General features: G+C 50.8%; 1 protein-coding gene across 4 annotated transcripts; it reads left to right on the forward strand.

Moving 5' to 3' along the window:
• SLC5A6 (solute carrier family 5 (sodium/multivitamin and iodide cotransporter), member 6) lies at positions 1-14,569 on the forward strand. 4 transcript variants are annotated; one of them, XM_005874866.2, is made up of 17 exons: positions 1-61; positions 290-354; positions 7,322-7,861; positions 8,168-8,233; positions 8,556-8,607; positions 8,760-8,827; positions 9,405-9,559; positions 9,951-10,091; positions 10,289-10,418; positions 10,912-11,000; positions 11,436-11,548; positions 11,883-11,950; positions 12,325-12,411; positions 12,523-12,704; positions 12,916-13,019; positions 13,259-13,374; positions 13,698-14,569. In XM_005874866.2, exons 3-17 carry the CDS (start codon positions 7,466-7,468, stop codon positions 13,848-13,850), a joined length of 1,920 nt encoding a protein of 639 aa, XP_005874928.1. In that variant the 5' UTR covers positions 1-61; positions 290-354; positions 7,322-7,465; the 3' UTR covers positions 13,851-14,569. The 4 variants fall into 4 exon arrangements, with proteins under 4 accessions (XP_005874928.1, XP_005874929.1, XP_005874930.1 ...); XM_005874867.2 differs by having other exon boundaries at positions 1-44; XM_005874868.2 differs by having other exon boundaries at positions 9-97.
• The last annotated feature ends 6,213 nt before the right edge of the window (positions 14,570-20,782 follow it).

The raw sequence follows: 20,782 nt of genomic DNA on the forward strand, positions 1-20,782 counted from the left end.
GGCCCCGTGGCCGGTGCCCGGCGTGGGTCCCAGAAAAATCGCAGGTGCGGGCGACCAAGCGGTTGGTAGTCCTTGCCACCTCGCCCGTGGAGGGAAGGTGGAGAGCGGGAAATCAGGAGGAATGGAGGGCGAAGGGCGAACCCTGGCGGGAGGAGACGAGCGGCGGACGCATCGGGCGTCCTGTCCCCTTCACCTCCGTCCCGGGAGCACGCGGGGGCGGGAGCCCTGGCGCGGAGGTCGGGGCGGGAGCGATGCTCCCCTGCAGCCTCATCCCCGCTTCCCTCCCCAGGAAAAGGGGGCGATGCTGATCTCGGGTAGAACGACGGGACCTCCCAACGCCGCCTGAGCCACGAGGTAAGGAAAGGCGAGCGCGGTCCTCGGGTGCCCGGGGCTCTGGCCAAAGGTGCGGGGCGGCGATGCTGAGGCTGAGAATGAAAGCCTTAGAAATTAAAGTGAGCGTGAAGTTAGTAAATGAAACATTAACATGTTAGTGAGGGCCCCTTAAAGCCTTTCAGACCATCGGGAATTCTAGGCACAAGATTTTGAAGGAATCTTTTGGGGACGCTTGGTCCCGCTGTGGCCCCGTATCCTTTGCAGGAGTCCCAGCAATCCGATGTAGCTTGTGACTGAGGGTAGGTAGGGGTAGGGTGGTGGGAAAGACTATCTTCCTTGTCTTAGGCGTTGTTGTTGTTGTTGTTGTTTTTAATATATTGATTTCAGAGAGAAAGGGAGAAGGAGAGAGAGATAGAAACATCAATGGTGAGAGAGAATCATTGATGGGCTGCCTCCTGCACCCCCCCCACTGGGGATCGACCCCCCACAACCCAGGCATGTGCCCTTGGCCGGAATCGAACCTGGGACCCTTCAGGCCGCAGGCTGATGCTCTATCCACTGACCCAAACCGGCTAGGGCAGTCTTAGGTGTTTTAAAACGGGTCCCACCGCCAGCTATCTGTGCCCTGTGTATTGCAATGGTAATGACGCAACTCAGTTCTTACTTTTGGCTCACAGTCTTTCAGAGATACAAGGCCATCGGGTTTGGATCCGTGTAGAATTGTTAGCCACTGTCCTGTTCTTAGAATCGTGTCTGATGAAGACTTTTTTTACTGGGTCAAGTTTTTTTCTGTCTTGTCTAGATAGCCGTCTAGGAGGGTTCCCCACACTTAACCAGGAAGCCCTGTCAGTTTACTCCCGCTGTCTCCAGGTCTGCATGCCTGTGTTCTAGTTTATAGAGTCTTCCTTTCTCCAACTACCTGCCTATCCGTATCACGAACGCTTTACCACTAAACGTTCTATTCGCACACAGCACCACCTCTTACTTTCTGCAGTTCCAGTCACCTCTATCACAGCAGTAAAAGATTTGCTGGGAGTGAGAAAACTCATGATGTTGCAATCTTCAAAGACCCAGGGCATCTTTAGGTTAAACCACCGTGGCCTACTGGGAACATTGTTTGGAGTACTGACATTTGTAACTTGTGATCCAAGAGTTGCTAGCTTTGATTTCCTCTCTTCATTGGCCCCAGGAGTTTCAGAGTTCAGGTTTCATTTGTGTGAGGCCATATCATTCCAGCAGGCAACATCTGCCCAAGAACACAGCGTGGGAGAGCCAGGGAAAGCCAGGCTCTCTCCTACTGGGCAAGAACAGAAGACATCGCTTATAATGATCTGTCTGTTTTTTCAAAATATATTTTTGTTGATTTCAGAGAGGAAGGGAGAGAGAGATAGAAACATCAATGATGAGAGAGAACCATTGATTGGCTGCCTCCTGCATGTGCCCCACTGGGGATCGAGCCCGCAGCCTGGGCGTGTGCCCTGACCGGGAATCGAACCGTGACCTCCTGGTTCATAAGTCAGTGCTCAACCACTGAGCCATGCTGATCAGGCACGATCTGTGTCTAGACTAGTTGAAATCTAAACTTTGTTCCACAAATGACTGACTACAATGAACATTCTGTCTCTGTCCTAGTTAGTAAGGATTGGGCCACTGGTGAAATTTTAATAATTAGGTGGTGTGTGCCATGAGATGAAAAAGGTTGAAAAGGTCGGAAGGTCTCTAAAGACCATATGGTATTAATGGAGAGTGGATGGGTGGGGAAAACATTAGTCCTGGGTTCTAATTTAGCCTGTGGCCACAATCAGCTCTGTAGTTTGAAAAGATCACTGAGTTATCTCCACCTGGTGTCTTTGTAAAGGAGGGTGTTATGAGGGTGTTATCTTAGTGATCTCTTAAGATCCCTTTAAGTTTTTAAATACTATGATCCTGTCCTTGTTCTAAGGACAATGGTATATTCTTTGAGGATTAGCATCTCTTGTGCTGGAGTCAGAAAGGTAACTTTCCCACCTTTCAGCCCCTCCTTTCCAGTTCCCTTTAAGACACGGTGCCAAGTGTGACTTAGAGTGAAAGCCTAATCCATCTAGGAATGTTGTTGCCTGTGAGCTCCCTGCTTCCCGTTCTGGAGCTGGAGTTGGGGGTCCTAGGGAAATAGGGCCATTTGGATCACAGTGATTGGTTCCCTGAAGGGGCCAGAACAAACAGCTGCTGAGTTTCCCTTCGCCTTCCAATTCCTGATCTCAGCAATAGCCGCTTATATAGAGCCAGACCTTCAGTCTGCCTAGCTCCAGACACACAGCTTCTCAGGCAGCTCTGCCTCAGACCGGGATTGCTTCTCTAGGTAAGTTGTCTGCCCCAGCAGGATAAGACCACTCTCCCTGGCTGTTCCCCTGGCCCCAGCTCCTTGGCTGGTTTGCTTCTCCCCAAAGTATTCTATGATCCTGACTCTGAACTGCTGGTCCCAGCACGTTGCCCTCTCACTGTTTTTTCAAGAAGCTATAACTTTATTAATGATAGAAACAGAACAGATTTCAAACCAAGCTGCAGTTACTTTTTTGAAACTCAAAAAAGTCCTCATTTTTATTTTTTAAAGTGTGTTTATTTTTATATATATTTTTACTAGAGGCCCGATGCACGAAATTCATGCAAGAGTAGGCCTTCCTTCCCCCAGCTGCCGGCACAGGCTTCCCTCTGGCACCCGGGACCCTGGCTTCGCTCAGGCCGCCAGCAGGCACTCAGGACCTGGGCTTCCCTCCAGCCCGGAATGATGTCCGGTCTAATTAGCATGTTACCCTTTTATTATTATAGATTGATTTCAGAGAGGAAGGGAGAAGAAGAAAGAGCGAGAAACATCAATGGTGAGAGAGAATCATTGATTGGCTGCCTTCTGCATGCCCCGCACTGGGGATGGAGCCTACAACCCGGGCATGTGCCTTGACCAAGAATCAAAACGTGAGCTTCTGGTTCATAGGTCGACTTTCAACCACAGCCACGCTGGGTCAGGCAGTCTTGTTTTAATTTTATGTCCTTAACTGCCACATCTGTTTCATCAGCCTCTTCCTCTTCACTTTTGTACAGTTGGAGTCTGTGTTGTTTTTTTTTACCTTTTATTTTTTTAAAATAAATCTTTATTGTTCAGATGATTACAGTTGTTCCTCTTTTTTCCCCTCATAGCTCCCCTCCACCCAGTTCCCACCCCACCCTCTGCCCTTACCCCTCCCCACTTTCCTCATCCATAGGTGTACAATTTTTGTCCAGTCTCTTCCCACACCCCCACCCCCCTTTCCCCCCAAGAATTGTCAGTCCACTCCCTTTCTATGCCCCTGATTCTATTATATTCACCAGTTTACTCTGTTCATCAGATTTTTTATTCACTTGATTTTTAGATTCACTTGTTGATAGATATGTATTTGTTGTCCATAATTTTTATCTTTACCTTTTTCTTCTTCTTCCTCTTCTTAAGGGATACCTTTCAGCATTTCATATAATACTGGTTTGGTGGTAGTGAACTCCTTCAGCTTTTTCTTATCAGTGAAGCTCTTTATCTGACCTTCAATTCTGAATGATAGCTTTGCTGGATAAAGTAATCTTGGCTGTAGGTTCTTGGTATTCATCACTTTGAATATTTCTTGCCACTCCCTTCTGGCCTGCATAGTTTCTGGTGAGAAATCAGCTGACAATCGTATGGGTACTCCCTTGTAGGTAACTAACTGTTTTTCTCTTGCTGCTTTTAAGAGTCTCTCTTTGTCTTTAGCCCTTGGCATTTTAATTATGATGTGTCTTGGTGTGGTCCTCTTTGGATTCCTTTTGTTTGGGGTTCTCTGTGCTTCCTGGACTTGTAAGTCTATTTCTTTCACCAGGTAGGGGAAGTTTTCCATCATTATTTCTTCAAATAGGTTTTCAATATCTTGCTCTCTCTCTTCTTCTGGCACCCCTATAATTCAGATGTTGGTGCGCTTGAAGTTGTCCCAGAGGCTCCTTACACTATCTTGATATTTTTGGATTCTTTTTGCTTTTTGCTTTTCCGGTTGGGTGTTTTTTGCTTCTTCGTATTTCAAATCTTTGACTTGATTCTTGGGATCCTCTTGTCTGCTGATGGATCTCTGTATATTATTCTTTATTTCAGTCAGTGTATGCTTAATTTCTAGTTGGTCCTTTTTCATATCCTCGAGGGTCTCACTAAATTTATCGGCGGTTTCTAGAAAAATCTTGAAAAACCTTATAACTGTGGTTTTGAACTCTATATCCAGTAGTTTGCTTTCCTCCATTTCTGTCATTTGTGATCTGTTTCTTTGTCCCCTCATTTTGGCTGCTTCCCTGTGTTGATAGAGTGGCTTTCTGTGCTAGGTGTCCTATAGGGCCCAGTGGCTCAGCCTCCCCAATTACCTGAGGTGGACACTCTTGGTGCACCCCTTTGTGGGCTGTGTGCACAGTCTTGTTGTAGTTAAGCCTTGATTGTTGTAGTTATCACTGGGAGGAATTGACCTCCAGGTCAATTGTCTGTGAGAATCAGCTGTGCCTGCAGTGGGAGAACTTCTGTGCTGAAGACACCCTTCTGGGGCAAGACTTGCTTCAGTGGGGCATTGGTGCTCACTGAGTCTGCCCCCTGAGTGTGTCCCTTATGGATCTGAGGAGTTGTAATCTGGATGGTCCCAATCTGACCACTGGGTACACTGGCTCTTGGATCTCTAAGGAGGTGCTAATTTAGCCTCTGCCTGAGGCTACCCAACAGGAGCTACGGAGAGATATGCAGATTCCTCTTCCTTGTTTGGGGTTTGGAGGTGCCCAGATGAGGTCCAGCTGTGAAGCAATGCAAGTTGCTGTGGGGCCTTGAGCCTTCTTTTGGATGTTCTGGGTCTCTCTGACCCAGCTGCAGTTTGTTAGGTAATTTTAGATCTCAAAGGGCCAGCCCATTCATATGCAAAAGCCTCTGGGCACAGCTTGGGTGGGGCGAGGTCTCAGGGAATCAACAGGGCGGAGCAAACAGCTACGGCTGCTCCTCAGTCCTACCCTAAGAGGCCCCGTGTCTCAGTGTCCCGGTAATCACTGCAAGCACCTCTGAGAGAAAGCCGCCCTCGAGTTCCGCCCGATGCCAGACAGTCCAGTTTCTCCCCGTATGAGTCTGGGTCCCCAGAGACTCGCAGAACTGGAGTTCAGAGCTTGTGACTCCCTCCTGATTGAAAAAGACAACCGTGTCCTCAGCCGCCAGCCCTTTCCGAGTGCGCCTCCGTACCTCTGCACTTTACTTCCGCACCTCCTCTGAGTCTCAGTGTGCTTTTCTCTTTCCTTCTAGTTGTAGAATTTCCACTCAGCCAGCCTTCCTGTGGTCCTGGATGATGTCTGTTTTGTCTTTTAGTTGTATTTTTGAAGTGGTTGTGCGAGGCAGCCATTTCAGGTGTTTACCTATGCCGCCATCTTGGTTTCTCTCTCTTAAGTACCTTTTTCTGGAGTCTGTGTTTTATTTAATGTTTGAGACAGCTTCACCTTAAACTTGAATTTCTCAGCAGCTGCTAGCTGTGCTTGTTGAGATAAATCCTGATCTTGGCTTCCCCAGAAACTATGTGGATATCTGAAGCTGGGCTCTTATAGACATCTGGTTTTATAATGACAAAGAGGATAGTCTTAGATTTCCAGATAGTGACCCCAGGAACCCCTGTAACCTGTTGAAGACCCAGTTTGGACATAGCCTTCCGTGCCTTTTCATTGATTTCAGCTGCTGCTGCCAGCTGGGCTTGTGGTGGCCTGTGTGGAATCTGTTCCTCGGGCTCTGCCACTGATTCATCGCTGTCAGGTTCTGTTCCAGAGCCCGTCTCAGCCGGGGCTGTGGCCACTCCTGCTGTGCAGTAGGGATGCTTTCTGTGGCTTCACCTGCATTTAGTGCAGGGAACCCTTCTCACTTTTGAATCCCACTTCTCTTCCATGATCTGCTATTGATTGTGGTGTTGCAGGTAGAGTAGCTGAGAGATAAGTGGCAGGGCTAGTAGTGTTGGGGAGAATGGAGTGGTTGACCTAGCGATGCCTGGAATGGAGTTTGGGGCTGCCATGGAGATGATCTCATTGGGAATCAGTGCTGAGAAGAGGTGCTATTAGCATGATGAAACTGGGAATCATGGGAAGTGGGAGTTGAGGTCAGGGGGAATGGAGGAAACCATGCTGTTACTAGTCTCCATTTCTTCTTCCCCACTGGGCTGTGGCGCCAGGTTGGGCTCTGCTGGCTTAGTATATTGTAGTGACTGGGTCTGCGCCTACAAGTGGGGGGCAGAAACATGGGCTAGAGTTGATTTTTCTTTTGTTATGGGGTGGAGACCTAAGAAGGTTCTTATATTTCACAGCTGTGTGTGCTCAAAAAGGTGCTGGCCAAGTAGTTACTGGTGTTACTGGGGAGAGGAGGAGACCTCGATTCTTGAAGGAAAAATTTCAATCAAGAGACAAAGTGTAGAAAAGCAAGCAAGAATTTATTGACTGCAGTAAAAACATACTTAGGGCAGTGAAACAAGGAAGGGCATAGAAGAAGCAATAGGAGAGGCTGGACTGCTTTGGCTCACTGGGAAGTCTGAGAAAAGAGGGGAAAGAGGGCCTTGGAGACAGGTGGGGGGGGGGGGGAACCCAGGACAAGTTGCTGCTGCCCGTTGCTCCCCTGGTTGCAAGTCTCATGGGGTCCCTTAGAGGTTAGAGGATACGTGCCTGTGGGGGAAGAGAGGGGAAGGGAATGGCACAGGCATGCTCCCTGGAGGGAGAGCGCCCTGGGACCTTCTGTCTCAGTTTCCCTGCTCCACTTGTCCTGGAAGTGTCCTAGCTTCTTGCTAGTCTATAACATTGGCTGCCTCACTCTGCTGCTTCCTCCCTTCTTTTGTCATACGAAGACCTCCAGACCTTCAAGGTCTGCCACAGAAGTGGCTGGTCCAAGTTTGGTGGGTGTGGGACTCACAGGCCTGGGAGTGGGGGGCCGCGAAGGCACGATAGGCCTGACTAGCAGCTGATTCCTTTGCAGGCCACCCTGGACAGTGTCACTTGGTGGAGAAGGAAGACTGAAACGTGCTTGAGAGCCAGGTGGTAGCCACTTGCTTGCCACTGCCCAGCCAAGTGGCAGCCCCGACCCCAGGAGAAGCAAGTGGCTGCAGGTCATAGATAGAACATGAGAGTGGGGGTGACCACCTTCGCTCCTCTCTCCCCTGCCTCAAACACAAGCACGGTAAAATACACCGTCTTCTCCCCTGTGGACTATGTGGTCTTCGCCCTGCTGCTGGTTCTCTCCCTTGCCATTGGGCTCTACCATGCCTGTCGTGGCTGGGGCCGGCATACCATTGGTCAGCTGCAGATGGCGGACCGCAAAATGGGCTGCCTTCCCGTGGCGCTGTCCCTGCTGGCCACCTTCCAGTCAGCTGTGGCCATCCTGGGTGTGCCGTCCGAGATCTACCAATTTGGGACCCAGTATTGGTTCCTGGGCTGCTCCTATTTCCTGGGGCTGCTGATCCCTGCACACATCTTCATCCCTGTCTTCTACCGTCTGCATCTCACCAGTGCCTATGAGGTAAGCAGAGAGGAAGGGAGGGGCACATTGAACCCTCAGGTTCTTGGGGAAGGAGAGGAGGAACAGGGCACAGATGAGGGATCTGGAGCCCCAGATTACCTCTGCCTACTGAGAGTGACAGCACCATATCGTGTGTTCATAGGTTCTTTCCAAGTGAGGTCAGATTCGGGGAGGAGGGTGCTGTACGAGCGGGGCCAAGAGTGGATATGAATTGGATATTCCCTTGTGTTTCTGGACCTCTTGAGGGAAATTGTGGTGGGTGGAGTAGGGACGAATACCTTTTTCTTATTTTTTTATACTACCTAGTACCTGGAGCTCCGATTCAATAAGACTGTGCGGGTTTGTGGGACCATTACCTTCATCTTTCAGATGGTAAGTAGATTGAGGCTAGAATTGAGCCCAAGGCATGGGAGGGGGACCTGAACTCAGGCTGCTGAGGCAGTTGGAGCCTCCCTGCTCTCAAACTGGCACGTGGGATCAGGGTTACTGAAGCCCCAGAGGCACCCTGCTTCCCATCCCTTCAAGTTCCAGCATGGACAGCAGGGTGGCAGCAAGCCAAACTTTGGCAGAAGGGAGAGGGTAGTGAGCCTAGGGGAGAGGAGGCCGTTGGGATATTGGAGTTGAGGTCCATCTTACCTCCTGTGCCCACCCTCATCTCCTCTTCCCCTCACGTTCTCCTTTTCCTACCCAACAGGTGATCTACATGGGGGTTGTGCTCTATGCACCATCACTGGCGCTCAATGCAGGTGAGGAGTCCTAGCCCCTGGCTCCCAGGCTGGGAAAGCTCCTGTGGGAGGGGCAGGTGACCAGGTGCTTCCTGCCTTACCAGGGCTTCTCTGGCGTCCCCTCCTGGCAATCCTCTTCCAGAGACAGAAATGTGACTTTTATCTCTTTACAGTGACTGGCTTTGATATTTGGCTCTCTGTGCTGACCCTAGGCATTGTCTGTACTGTCTACACTGCTCTGGTAAGTGCAATAAGTCTTAGGGGAGGGGGGAGAGATAAAGTAAGGAGGGAGGATGGGAAGAAAAGGAAAAGAAGGGATGGATGAGATAAGAAGGTAGGAGATGAGATAAGAACTTAGTTGAGCCTGCGGGACCGAAGAGTCCCAGATTCAATTCTGGTCAAGGGCATGTACCTTGGTTGCAGGCTCCTCCCAGCCCAGGCCCTAGTCATAGCTCATTCAGAAGGCAACTAATTGATGTGTTTCTCTCACATTGATGTTTCTCTGTCTTTCCCTCTCTCTTCCACTCTCCCTAAAAATCAGTGGAAAAATATCCTCGAGTGAGGATTAACACATACAAAAAAGAATATAGTTGAGAAAGTGGAATGAAATGAGATATAGGAGATGGGATGGGATTATGGTGGGTGGGATGTAGTAGAGGGGATGGCATATGAAGGTAGGGGATGGGTTCAAAATGATGTCAGCGGGGTCTCAGTAATTATGCCCCTGGCAGCAGTCTAGTGCCCTTGCTGGTGGTAGGGTGTCCTCAGTGGTAGATGGTTTTGAAGACATGGTGTCAGGCATGCGCTTTTTCTTACAGGGTGGGCTGAAGGCAGTCATCTGGACAGATGTGTTCCAGACACTGGTCATGTTCCTAGGGCAGCTGGCGGTTATCATTGTGGGGTCGGCCAAGGTGGGCGGCTTGGAGCGTGTGTGGGATGTGGCTTCCCAGCATCACCGTATCTCTGGGATCAAGTAAGTACACCCCTCGTGCCTAGGGGTCTCTTGTGCCTAGAAGCTGGACCTATCCTAGAGTCTGAGCTCAGGGTTGTGAGCAGAGGGCAAGCTGTGGAAGCCTTAGGTGCGGCACCGAGAGAGGTGGGAAGCCGGGACTGCAGAGGTGGGGGCTGATCACGGGTGTGGCTGGTGGTTAAGGAGGGTCAGGTTGTATTTAGGCCTAGGTTGGAGAACTGAGCCCTCCCTCCAACTTGCTACCATCCCTTGAGTCCATCCAGTGCTTGCCTTCAGCAGCTCCTTAGCCCTCACAGTGGTGTCTCTGCTCCCCTCTGAGCCCCGCTGAAGGAGAGTGAGGAGGGCTGGGTCTCTCTGGGACTATGGCACAGTGACCAGGTGGCGTTTATTGCAGGCTAGATCCGGACCCTTTTGTGCGGCACACTTTCTGGACCTTGGCCTTCGGGGGTGTCTTCATGATGCTCTCCTTGTATGGGGTGAACCAGGCGCAGGTGCAGCGCTACCTCAGCTCCCGCACAGAGAAGGCTGCTATACTGTGAGTGCGCGGACAGGAGGGCGGGAGCAAGGGCTGGAGGGAGAGAGGGTCCTAGGTCCATGGAGGCAGGCTGGGTGGGGACAGGATGTCAGAGCTCATAGCCCCCCATTGGGGTCAGGACGTGAGTCTGCTTTTTGAGGCTCAGGGACATGCTTGAGGGTATCTGTTAAGCCCCTCTCTCCCCTGGCCTCTTGCAGCTCCTGCTATGCGGTCTTCCCTTGCCAGCAGGTGGTCCTCTGCATGAGCTGCCTCATTGGCCTGGTCATGTTCACCTACTACAAGGAGTATCCCATGAGCACCCAACAGTCGGAGGCAGCGCCCGACCAGGTGAGGAGGCCTTCCTGGCCGCCTTCTGTGCCAGGAAGGGTCAACTGGGCCCCTGAAGAGGAGTGTCTGGGCGGCTGCAGAAAGGACTCCCACCCTGGGCAGCAAGTGGATTTGCGTTCTTTTCCACTGTGGGATTCTGTCCATTTGGTGAGGACCCCAGCATCACTGATCACATTGCTGACCCTGCTGGGTGGCTCATCAGGGGCACATATGCCTTGCTGGGAGCTGCCACCACCTGGTCTCATGTAACCCTCCCAACAGCCTCCCTTCATAGAGAAAAGAGGCTCAACAAGGTGGCCAGTGTGTTGGGGTGCGAACTGCTTCCTCTTTCCAGAGTCCATTTTCTCTTTTTTTACTGTGGGGTCACCCTCAGTGCCTGGCCCTCTTCCTGATGATCCAGACCGGCTGGGGCACGTACAGGGGGCTTCCTGTGCGTCTTGCTCTGGGGAAGGGCTCCCCTCAGGAGAGCTGTGCACTTGTGTTCTGCCCGCAGTTCGTGCTGTACTTTGTGATGGATCTCCTGAGGGGCCTGCCCGGCCTGCCTGGGCTCTTTGTCGCCTGCCTCTTCAGTGGCTCCCTCAGGTACCTCTGACCCTTCCCCTCGGGCTCGGCGCAGCTGACCCTGCTTAGTACAGAGTGAGGGGCAGAGGGGACGATCCCTCGTTATGCCATCCATCTGGGTGACGAGGGGCAGCCCCTCTGTGTAGGACGGAGCACGTCCTCTCTGGAGATGCTCCCTTTGACAAAGGAGTCTTCGTTTATTTATAATAGCAGTTGATCTACAGAATAAAACCTGTACCCCACGCAGAAAAGGTCACGTGTCCTTAACCCCCCCACCCCCGCCTCTTCCTTACCCCCTGGCCTCTTCCTTGCCCCCGGGGCCTCTTCCTGGGCTGCCACCTGGGAGGAAGGTTTCTTGGCTGCACCATCCTCTACCTCCAGGGCGCTGTCCCTCAATAGCCTCCCTTGTTGGTTTGCTTCTCTCAGAGCACCTTGTCTTTCTCTTCCTCCTTTCAGCACCATATCCTCTGCTTTTAACTCACTGGCAACTGTTACGATGGAAGACCTGGTTCGACCCTGGTTCCCTCAGTTCTCAGAAGCCCGGGCCACCATGCTTTCCAGAATCCTTGGTGAGATGATGCTTCCTCCTCTCAGTCGCGTCTTTCTCGGGTTCGCCCTAAGCACTGTCACCATCTGCTTTAAAGCCCCACCTTTAGCCGGGGCTCAGCATTTGCTGCTTGCCGAGTGAAGCACCCACCTCGTGCCCAGCTGAGGGCACTGCCCGGGGTCTCTGAGTCAGACAGGTGTGAGGACAGGGCGGGAGGGACCGGAGTCGGGGCATGGAGTGTGTGCCCTGTTTCCAACGACACAGGCAGTGATTTGTGTGGGGAAGGAGCTTTGCTCTACTTCCCTCCCCTTTTTGGTGTGCTGACTCACCTCTTGTTTCCTCCCTTCTCTTCCCAGCCTGTAGTTATGGGCTGCTCTGCCTGGGAATGGCCTATATCTCCTCCCAGATGGGACCAGTGCTGCAGGTAATGACTGTGGGGGGAAGAAAGCAATGTGTGGGGAGAGAAGGAGCAGATTGAAACTGGAAATTGAGGAGGTAGCTAATGTGAAGGGAATGACTGGGGCAGGCATCAGAAATTCTGCTTTATGGGCTGCCTTTAACTGGAAACAGATTCAAGTAGCCGAAAGCCCCAGGGTCATTCCTGGGACGTTGTTGGCTCTGAGACTTCTCAGGATCCACTTCAGAGCAGAGCCCAGAGCACTTTCCCTTTCCCATTCCTGACGTCTGGAATCCTGCACGGGGTGGGCTCCCGGTGGGAGAGCTCGGGCTCTGAGGCAGTGTTGGTGAGGCTGGCGTCTCTGAGCCTAAGTGTTCTTTTCCCAACCCTGCTCTCCACAGGCAGCCATCAGCATCTTTGGCATGGTGGGGGGGCCGCTGCTCGGACTCTTCTGCCTTGGGATGTTCTTCCCCTGCGCCAACCCTCCTGTGAGTGACCCATCTGCTCCCCTGTCCATGCAGGGACGGACCATGAGTGTGGGAACTGGTGTGGAGGTTGGCAGGGCTGGCAGTGTGACGAGAGTGTGCCGTCTTTGGCAGGGTGCCGTTGTGGGCCTGTTGGCTGGACTCATCATGGCCTTCTGGATCGGCATTGGGAGCATCGTGACCAGAATGGGCTCTGGCCCGGCACCCTTGCCCTTGAATGGGTCCCACTTTTCCCTGCCCAGCAATCTGTCCACCATTGCCATGACCACGCCGATGCCCTCGACCACCCTCTCCAGGTGAGTTGGGCCTCACTGTCTTTCTCCTTGGGGAGCTTTAGGGAGACTAGCTCATTTTTGAGGGGTTCCCCAGGGGCCCTGATAAGGAATGGGCCACCAGAAACCCCGGGGAAATGTTGGATCCCAGGATCCTAGGTCCCTGCAGGTGAGCGGAGCCAGGTGACCAAGGAACACCCTGTCACCGAATTGTCCTCCCCCTCTGTCTCCTCAGGCCCACGGGACTGCAGCGGCTCTACTCCCTGTCCTATCTGTGGTACAGCGCTCACAACTCCACCACAGTCATTGTGGTGGGCCTGCTTGTCAGTCTCCTCACTGGTGAGAGGGTGTGGGAGGCATCACCCAGGAGCAGGATGGACAGGGAGGGCGCTCAGGGAATCCGGACTTTGGGGGGAGAATTGACCCTGCCTTCTGGGCTCCTGGTATCCTTAACCATCAGGTTTCTTGGCTGAGCTCTAGCAGGTGGGCAGGGCTGGAGCTGGGAGCCCTGAGAACAGAGGGCTTTCTGGGTTGTGAACACTGGTTACCTGTTAAAACGCAAGCGCCTTGACCTTCAGGGGGAATGCGGGGCCGGACCCTGAACCCTCGGACCATTTACCCAGTGGTGCCAAAACTCCTTGCCCTCCTGCCTGTGTCCTGCCAGAAGCGACTTCGCTGCAAAAGCCACAGCCAGGTAGCGCCCTTATTGCCCACATGGCCCCCTCCTTCTCTCTCCAGACCACCGCCAGACCTTCCGGGTTTCCTTCCACCCCTTTGCTTTCTCCCCCACCCAGCACCCCTTTTTCTGGTATTTGCCTCAGGAGAGCTCTGGCCCGGTGGACAGAGGGGTCTGAGTGGGGAGAGTGTACCGCGTGCTGGCCTCTCCTCTCCCCTCCCCTCATGCTGCTCTCCCTTCCAGCTGGGCTCAGAGCAGCGTCTCACCTTTTCTGCTTGAGTCGCTTCCCCAGCCCTTTGTCTGCTACTTCCTGTTTCACTCGCTTTGCTCTGTGTCTGCAGGGCCTCTTTGGGGACACCACAGTGCTCCCCGAGAAGATGAGTAATGGGATGCTGAAGGGCATCAGAGACAAGGAGGCCGTGGCAGAGCCTATCAAAGGCCCCCTCCACCCAGGGAGCAGCCCCACCTTCATCGTCCAGGAGACCTCACTGTGATCTGGACTCGGGCCCAGCCTGAGTCTACCCTGTGGAACAGGGATGCACTACTTGATGTGTACTGCAGGGGGCTGGATGGCCAGATGACCGGGCCCACACCAAAGGACTCTGTAATCCTAGGGGTCTGTGCTAGGAGCTGTCAGGCTTTGGAGGTGTGAGGGTGGGACAGGGTGTTGCCAGAAAAGAAGATAGAAGGGAATCCTCTGGGGAAAGGATAAAGTTCCTTTGAAGTGAGTGGAGCCCGCAGTGCAGGTTGCAACTGCCATGGGCCTGTTCTGGCAAGGTCGACCACCTCCACCACAAAGTGCTGTTACTTCCCATGCGCCCAGCGAAGCCACAGGGCCGCTGTGCCTGCTTTCAGGTTATCGGTGACACACAGGCCCCTCTGTTCTTATCTGTCTACCTCCATTCTTGAGAGGGAGGTTTTGGTGTTCCTGGGAGGCCTCTCAGAACAGACAGGTACATTCATCTCCTTTGTGTAGAGTAGGGGAAGCGTTCCGCCCGCAGCCTCCAGCCCCACATCCAATGGGCACTTGGGAGTGGCGCAGATTTAATCTAAGAAACCAGGGCACGACCAGCTCCACTGTGGAGTGTCCATCTTGACTCCTGAGCCACACCTCCCTAGTATCATTTTGTTATTCATGCTCCTGTTTCCTTTTGGAGTTTCCTTCCCACATATCTTTGTTCCTAGGGAATAAAATTTGTCATTGCATCTAGAATCTGGGCTCCTGTTCTTTCTGCAGCTGCTCTTGTCCACCCCAGTCCCTTCCCGGGAGAGGAAAAGAGCTTTCATTTCCCATGCACAGGTCTTCTAAGGAGAAACGGGAAACTCAGTCTCCGTGAGATTTCAAGTCATGTATGTCCCTGGCGTGTCTGCAGGTGGCAGCATTGTGCTCATGCTCATCAGGGTGGGAGACATCCTCTCCTTGCTGCTTCTCATCCCTACGGCGCAGTCTGTCCCTTGTCCAGGCCCAGGGCCGAGAAGCAGCAAGGGAGACCGTGTGCATCTCTCTCCCTGCTGCTCTGAGACCTTCACTTTGGGGGCTACAGGAAGAATGCCGCTATTTGGCTTTAGAAATAGAACATTCAAGATGGACTTTTACAGTCCGAAGAATACTGCTGATTCCCACGCCTGGTCTCTACCCTTGCTTGGCCCTGTCCAGCTACCCAGAAACAAGTCTGCACAAGCTCTTGGCCCCTCAAGAGAGACTTGGTCCCAGGCAGATCTGTGGACAGTCCCAGAAAAGCCAGGTTGGCTCTCCTGAGGTGCCTTCCTCGTGGCAGGCCCTCCACCTGGGGGCCGAGGGGACATTGCTCCTGGCCAACTACCCAACCCCAGAGCTGCCTGCCAGTGTTCTAGGCCAAACTGGACTCTCATTTGTTCATTCTTCAATATATTTATCCACATACTGTAAACCAGTTCTCATGGATTTGCAGTAGAATTTTACATTGCTCAACAGGAGTGATAGATTTCAACTCTGGCAAAAAATGACAAAGGAAAAATAAAAGGCATAAATAGAAATAAAAAGGATACATAGCTCCAGCCGGTTTGGCTCGTAAAGCATCGGCCCCTGGACTGAAGGGTCCTGGATTCCATTCTGGTCAAGGGCAGGTACCTCGGTTGCAGGCTTGATCCCCAGCCCTGGTCAAGGCACGTGCAGGAGGCAACCAATTGATGTGTCTCTCACTTTGATGTTTCTGTCTCTCCCTCCTTTCCACTCCCTTAAAACCAATGGGAAAATATCCTCGGGTGAGGATTAACAAAACAAAAAGTGACAGCACAGATGCCATTGATGCTAATGATGTCTCAGGATCACCACCCTCAACTTCTGAACTAAAGGTTGCCATTCTCACACCCACAATTGTGAAATTGCATCCGTCTGTTCATAAAGTTGGCCTGCCTGGCTAGCACTTCAGTTCAGATCTCTGAAGCTGTCAGTAACAGAGGACCTAGAGGACTGTTAATAAATAAAAACTATTCCATCCCAGGAAGCAAGAATCACTGTATCGCATCCATTCATCCCCCCACCAACAATCTGTGGAAGAGTTTCTGTGATTGTTTCGTGACAAGTTGAGAAAAACCCATGCAGTACTACTAGGTCAGTGATGTTACAATAAAATAATTTTACCTAGGTAGGATAAGGTTCTTCAGCTAAGACTGGGTCTATTATAACCTGCTGAGATTCAAAATACATTCAGCTGAATCATTTAGGAATCTTCCAGCAGCATAAACAACACCCACCTAAAGAGGCTCAAACAGGACATTCAAACAAGGAGCCCCCATATTTGTGATGGGCGTGAACCATGAAAAGTATGACTTCCTCAATATTGTCAGCAATGCCTCTTGTACCAACTGCCTGGCTCCGCTGGCCAAGGTCACCCATGACAACTTGGGCATGATTAAGTGACATGGCCATAGCCCATGCCATCTCTGCCACCAGAAGACCGTGATGGCCCCTCAGAAGCCGTGTCATGATGGCTGAGGGGCTGCCCAGGACATCATTCTTGCTTCTGGTACTGACAGTGCTGTGGGCAAGGTCATCCTTGAGCTGGATGGAAGCACACGGGCATACCTTCCGTGTCCCCAGCCACAATGTGCTGGTCATGGATTTGAACTGTCATCTGGAGAAAACTGTCAGATATGATAACATCAAGGTGGAAAGGCAGCATCAAAGTGCTCCCTAAAGGGCATCTTGGGCTACGCAGGACCAGCTTGTCTCCTGCAACTTTAACCCACTCTTCAATCTTCGATGCCGGGGCTGGCATTGCCCTCCATGACCACTTTGTCGAGCTCATTTCCTGGGACGACAATGAGTTTGTCTATAGCAATAGGTGGTGGACCTTATGGTTCAAATCACCTCCAAGAAGAGCCCTTGGGCCACCAGCCCCAATGAGAGGACAGAGGAAGAGAGGGGCCCTCAGCTGCTGGGGAGTCGTCACACCAACTTGAGCCGAGGGAGCTCACCTGCCAGAGGGACCCTGCTCACTCCGCAGATGCCCTTAGAGCCCCAGTGCTGCCCCAGGTGCAGTGGCCAGGGAGGGAACGTGGGAGGTTGACTCCAGGGCGTGTCTGGCTCTTCTGGCCCAGTCCCACCCCACCAGCCACCTTTTAATTAATTTCCTTTCAATGTGCATGAATCCATGCACTGGGCCTCTAGTAGTTTTATAAAATTATAAGACCTAAAATTTTAGGGCCAGCTGGCAAAGATAAACAGTGGCAGATTTGTTAAAAAATGAGATGTAGTATGCAGGGCATGTTACAATCTGCAATCTACATTTGTGTGGCCCAAGCTTTCAAAGCCACCACTTGGCACCACTTTAGCTCTGCTGTGGCAGCTAAAGAGGGGAACACACGCCCCACTGCTGCCTGGGACCCTGCAGTTTTCTCGGTGTGGAAGACTTGAGTATTACTGTCTTGTCACTTTAAGACCACTTGGGAATGAAGGTCAAGATGCCGTAGGAAAAATTAGAACAGGAATGATTCCTATGGGAGTCAGTGCCAGTTCCACACTATTTTTGTGCCTCTCTATGAAGGGATGATTATGATGTAAGTGATGAAAAGGCATTTCTGGGTCCTGATTATAAGCGTGACTACTGGGATGCTGCTCACAGACATACAAAGGCCCTCGTCTCCTTTGCCAAGTCACCAGCTCACCACTATTAGTGGGCAGCCCAGTTCCCACAGCCCTTTGTAAAACCACTGGTTTGACGGATTCCCAGGAACTCTGGCCCACACCCCAGGCAGCTGCTGGAAATTCTGGCTGCTAGACCTGAAACCACGTGACAACTCTCTTAAGTGTGTCCACTCTGGGAGACAAAAATCCACTGGCTTGCATGGAGATACTTACAGTGATCATGTCTGGTAAACATCTACGCTTTCTGAGGTTGGCCAGAGAGATAAAATATATATGAAAATAATACCCATTAGCTAAACTGTAATGTTTTAGACTTGATTAAAGAAGAGCTTGTGTAAGTACACTGAATATGTATTTATCTGTTTTCTCCCAAATCCTCACAGTCATAACAGTAAAGAAATAAAAAGACCATAAACCCATAGGGTTAAAGAGAAGGGAAAAATGATGATGGTGTCAAGAGACGTCAACACAGTTTTGGAAAATGAAAGCAGATGAGGAGCCAAAACTAATATGCAGAATGTAGAGGCTTAAACCTAAGGGAGCTTGTGGGAGGGGTGCTTCAGGCAGAGAGGGAGTGAGGGGCACAGCAATACAGAAAAAGTCCAGTGTCCTAGCAGAACACAGCAAAGGGCAGGAACTGAAGACGCAGTGTATCTCTGACAAGCATCCATCTGTTCTTCATCCTATACTTTTGCTTTTTCCAGGAATTTATATAAATGGGATCATCCTATATAATAAAGAGGTAATATGCAAATTAACCCTCACACCCTCACAAGATGGCTGCCTAGGACCAGGCCAGCAGGGGGGTTAGTGAGGGACAACCAAACAACTGAACAGCAGGCTGCGTGGGGCAACCAGGCTGGCAGGGGGGCCGTGAGGGGAGACCAGGCTGGCAGGGGGCACAGTTGGGGGCAACCAGGCCAGGAGGGGTGGCAGTTAGGGGCGACCAGGCCAACAGGAGGGGAAGTTAGGGGCGATCAGGCCAGCATGCAGAGGCAGTAAGGGGCGATCAGGCTGGCGGGGGGGGGGGGGCCAGGATTGTGAGAGGGATGTCCGAAGGGTCATCCCCCAAAGGGTCCCGGATTGGAGAGGGTGCAGTCTGATGTGCCAAAACGAGATTTATTCCTTTAACTTCATCTGTCCTTGGGTGTGGTTGGCAAATGACAGGAACGGATTTCTGCTCTCTGTCTCCCTGAGTAGGGTGATTTAAGCTATTTACCCCCTGGCTGGGGAGGAGAAGTACAAATCATCCACTCATAAGTGTGCCTGGTTTAAGGAAGATAGGATCTACTAGATTGCTGCAAACTGCTTGTTTAACTGTCTTGGTTTCCCTACTCTGCTTGTCCGAGCTTACCGGCCTGACAGGACTTCCAGCCTCCAGAACTGTGAGGAGTAACTTTCTGTTGTTTACAAGCCACCCAACCAATGGCACTTCATTATAGCAGCCTGATAACTGGCTCGGTGTGTGTTCCCTTCCTTGTCAATGGACTCTTTTTATCGCTATAAAATGTCCCTCTTTATAGCGGGTATTTTTCATTGCTCTGCAGTTTACTTTGTCTGACGTTAATAATGTTACAGAAGACCGGAGAAATACCAAGCCACCCTTAGAGAAAGGGGGTTACATTTTATTATTAAATTCTGCGCAGGCCCAGAGAAAAATGTGTCTTTCAAATTCTGGGCCCCCCAACATGGAGGCATCTCTCTTTATTTATACTTTTTCCAGCCCTTTGTCTCCCAGATTTGGAATGAGACTTCTGGGCCTTCTGAGAAAGAAGGCCTGCGTGCTGGGAAGGGGCCATGAGACCCTATCTCAAGGCCTGGTCTGGCGCCAGCACTGACAACTCTGCCTGGGGCATAGTTTACGGCCTCTCTGGATGGGAGTGGTCTTATTTTCCTTATTATTTAAGCCAGCAAGCGTTTACAGAAGCCAAAATAGCAGGGTTAAAATTTCAGACAGCAGTTTTTATATAAGATGGATGCTTCAATAAAGCCACTCCAGCTTTCTCCCACCACCCCAACTTTTATTTTGGTAAAATATACATAACATAAAATTTACCATCTGAACTATTTTTAAGAATATAGCTTTGGATTTTTAAGAATATAGGTATTAAATACGGTCATATTGTTGTGCCACCACCGCCACCACCCATCTCCAGAACTCTTTTCATCTTGCAAAACTGGAACTCTATACCCATCAGTCAACAACTCCCCATTTCCCACTTCACCCAGCCCCTGGCCATCACCATTCTATTTTCTGTCTCTATGATTTTGACTACTCTAAGTACCTCCCATAAGTGGAATCATGCAGTATTTGTCTTGTTCAACATGCTGCAAAATTTCCCTTCTTTTTGAAGTTGAAGCATATATTTCATTGTACATATAAACACCATATTTTGCTTATCCATTCATCGTCAATGGACACTGAGTTTGCGTCCACATTTTAGCCTTTCAAATCAATTGATCATGCGGCCTCTCTTGCCCAGTTAGAGCATGTTTTGAATGATGGCTAGGATGCCAAAGTCTGAGGCTGCAAATGTTCAGTGACAGCATTTCACTTTAATCTCCATCACTGCCCGCCTTCCAGGCAATCCACATCCACCGTGTTCACACGTTTCACATGAAATAAGCTCACTGTCACTGTGCGTTGCCGGGAGGATCCCCATCAAGAGAGTTTTGGGAAATGTGTTGTGACATCCTGTATAAAGGCTGCCAAACAGCCATTGCACCATGCTATTTTTTTCTGGAGCTTTAGATGCTCTTTAATCACCTTTTTGATGTAAAAAAAAAAAGTTCCCTGCCAATTAGTTTTCTCAAAAATAGACAGTCATGCCAGGATGCACAAATATTTTTGCAATTGTACATATAGGACTCAGCAGTCATCAGGGTAAATGTCAAAAGTTTTGGATACTTTAAAAAAAACAACAGTATTGTTTTTATTACATTTAATATCTGCCTTTTGTCATATATAATGCTGCTCTCTTGCATAACTGTCTTTGCTTGGTTTAGCTTCCCAAACTGACAGTTGTTAAGCACAGGATATTTTAGGCTGTCAAACTTGACCTTTGGTGCCATAGCCAACACTCACATAAATACCCTTGCACCTCAATCACTTTCTTAACACCTGTAATTTTCATCCTTCTGTGACTCGGGGCAACAGAAACAAATAGAAAGGTGTTCCCCTATTGGCAGTTTGTAGCAATGGCATCACAAGCAAAGAAAACTACAGCCCACAATAAGGACAGTTTTTGCTCTCCCTCCAGAGAGCATTTCCTTCCCCCTCTCCTTCCTGCTCCCCTC

This window comes from Myotis brandtii, unplaced genomic scaffold (assembly GCF_000412655.1).
Source record: "Myotis brandtii unplaced genomic scaffold, ASM41265v1 scaffold454, whole genome shotgun sequence".
Classification (NCBI taxonomy): Eukaryota; Metazoa; Chordata; class Mammalia; order Chiroptera; family Vespertilionidae; genus Myotis; species Myotis brandtii.

What these genes read in the sequence shown, in the direction of transcription:
- SLC5A6 (XM_005874866.2), top strand. Translation starts at nt 7,466, where the DNA reads ATGAGAGTGGGGGTGACCACCTTCGCTCCTCTCTCCCCTGCCTCAAAC. An exon ending in TTACCTTCATCTTTCAGATG is followed by an intron (nt 8,234 to 8,555) that starts GTAAGTAGATTG and finishes CCTACCCAACAG; the next exon opens with GTGATCTACATGGGGGTTGT. An exon ending in AGATGGGACCAGTGCTGCAG is followed by an intron (nt 11,951 to 12,324) that starts GTAATGACTGTG and finishes TGCTCTCCACAG; the next exon opens with GCAGCCATCAGCATCTTTGG.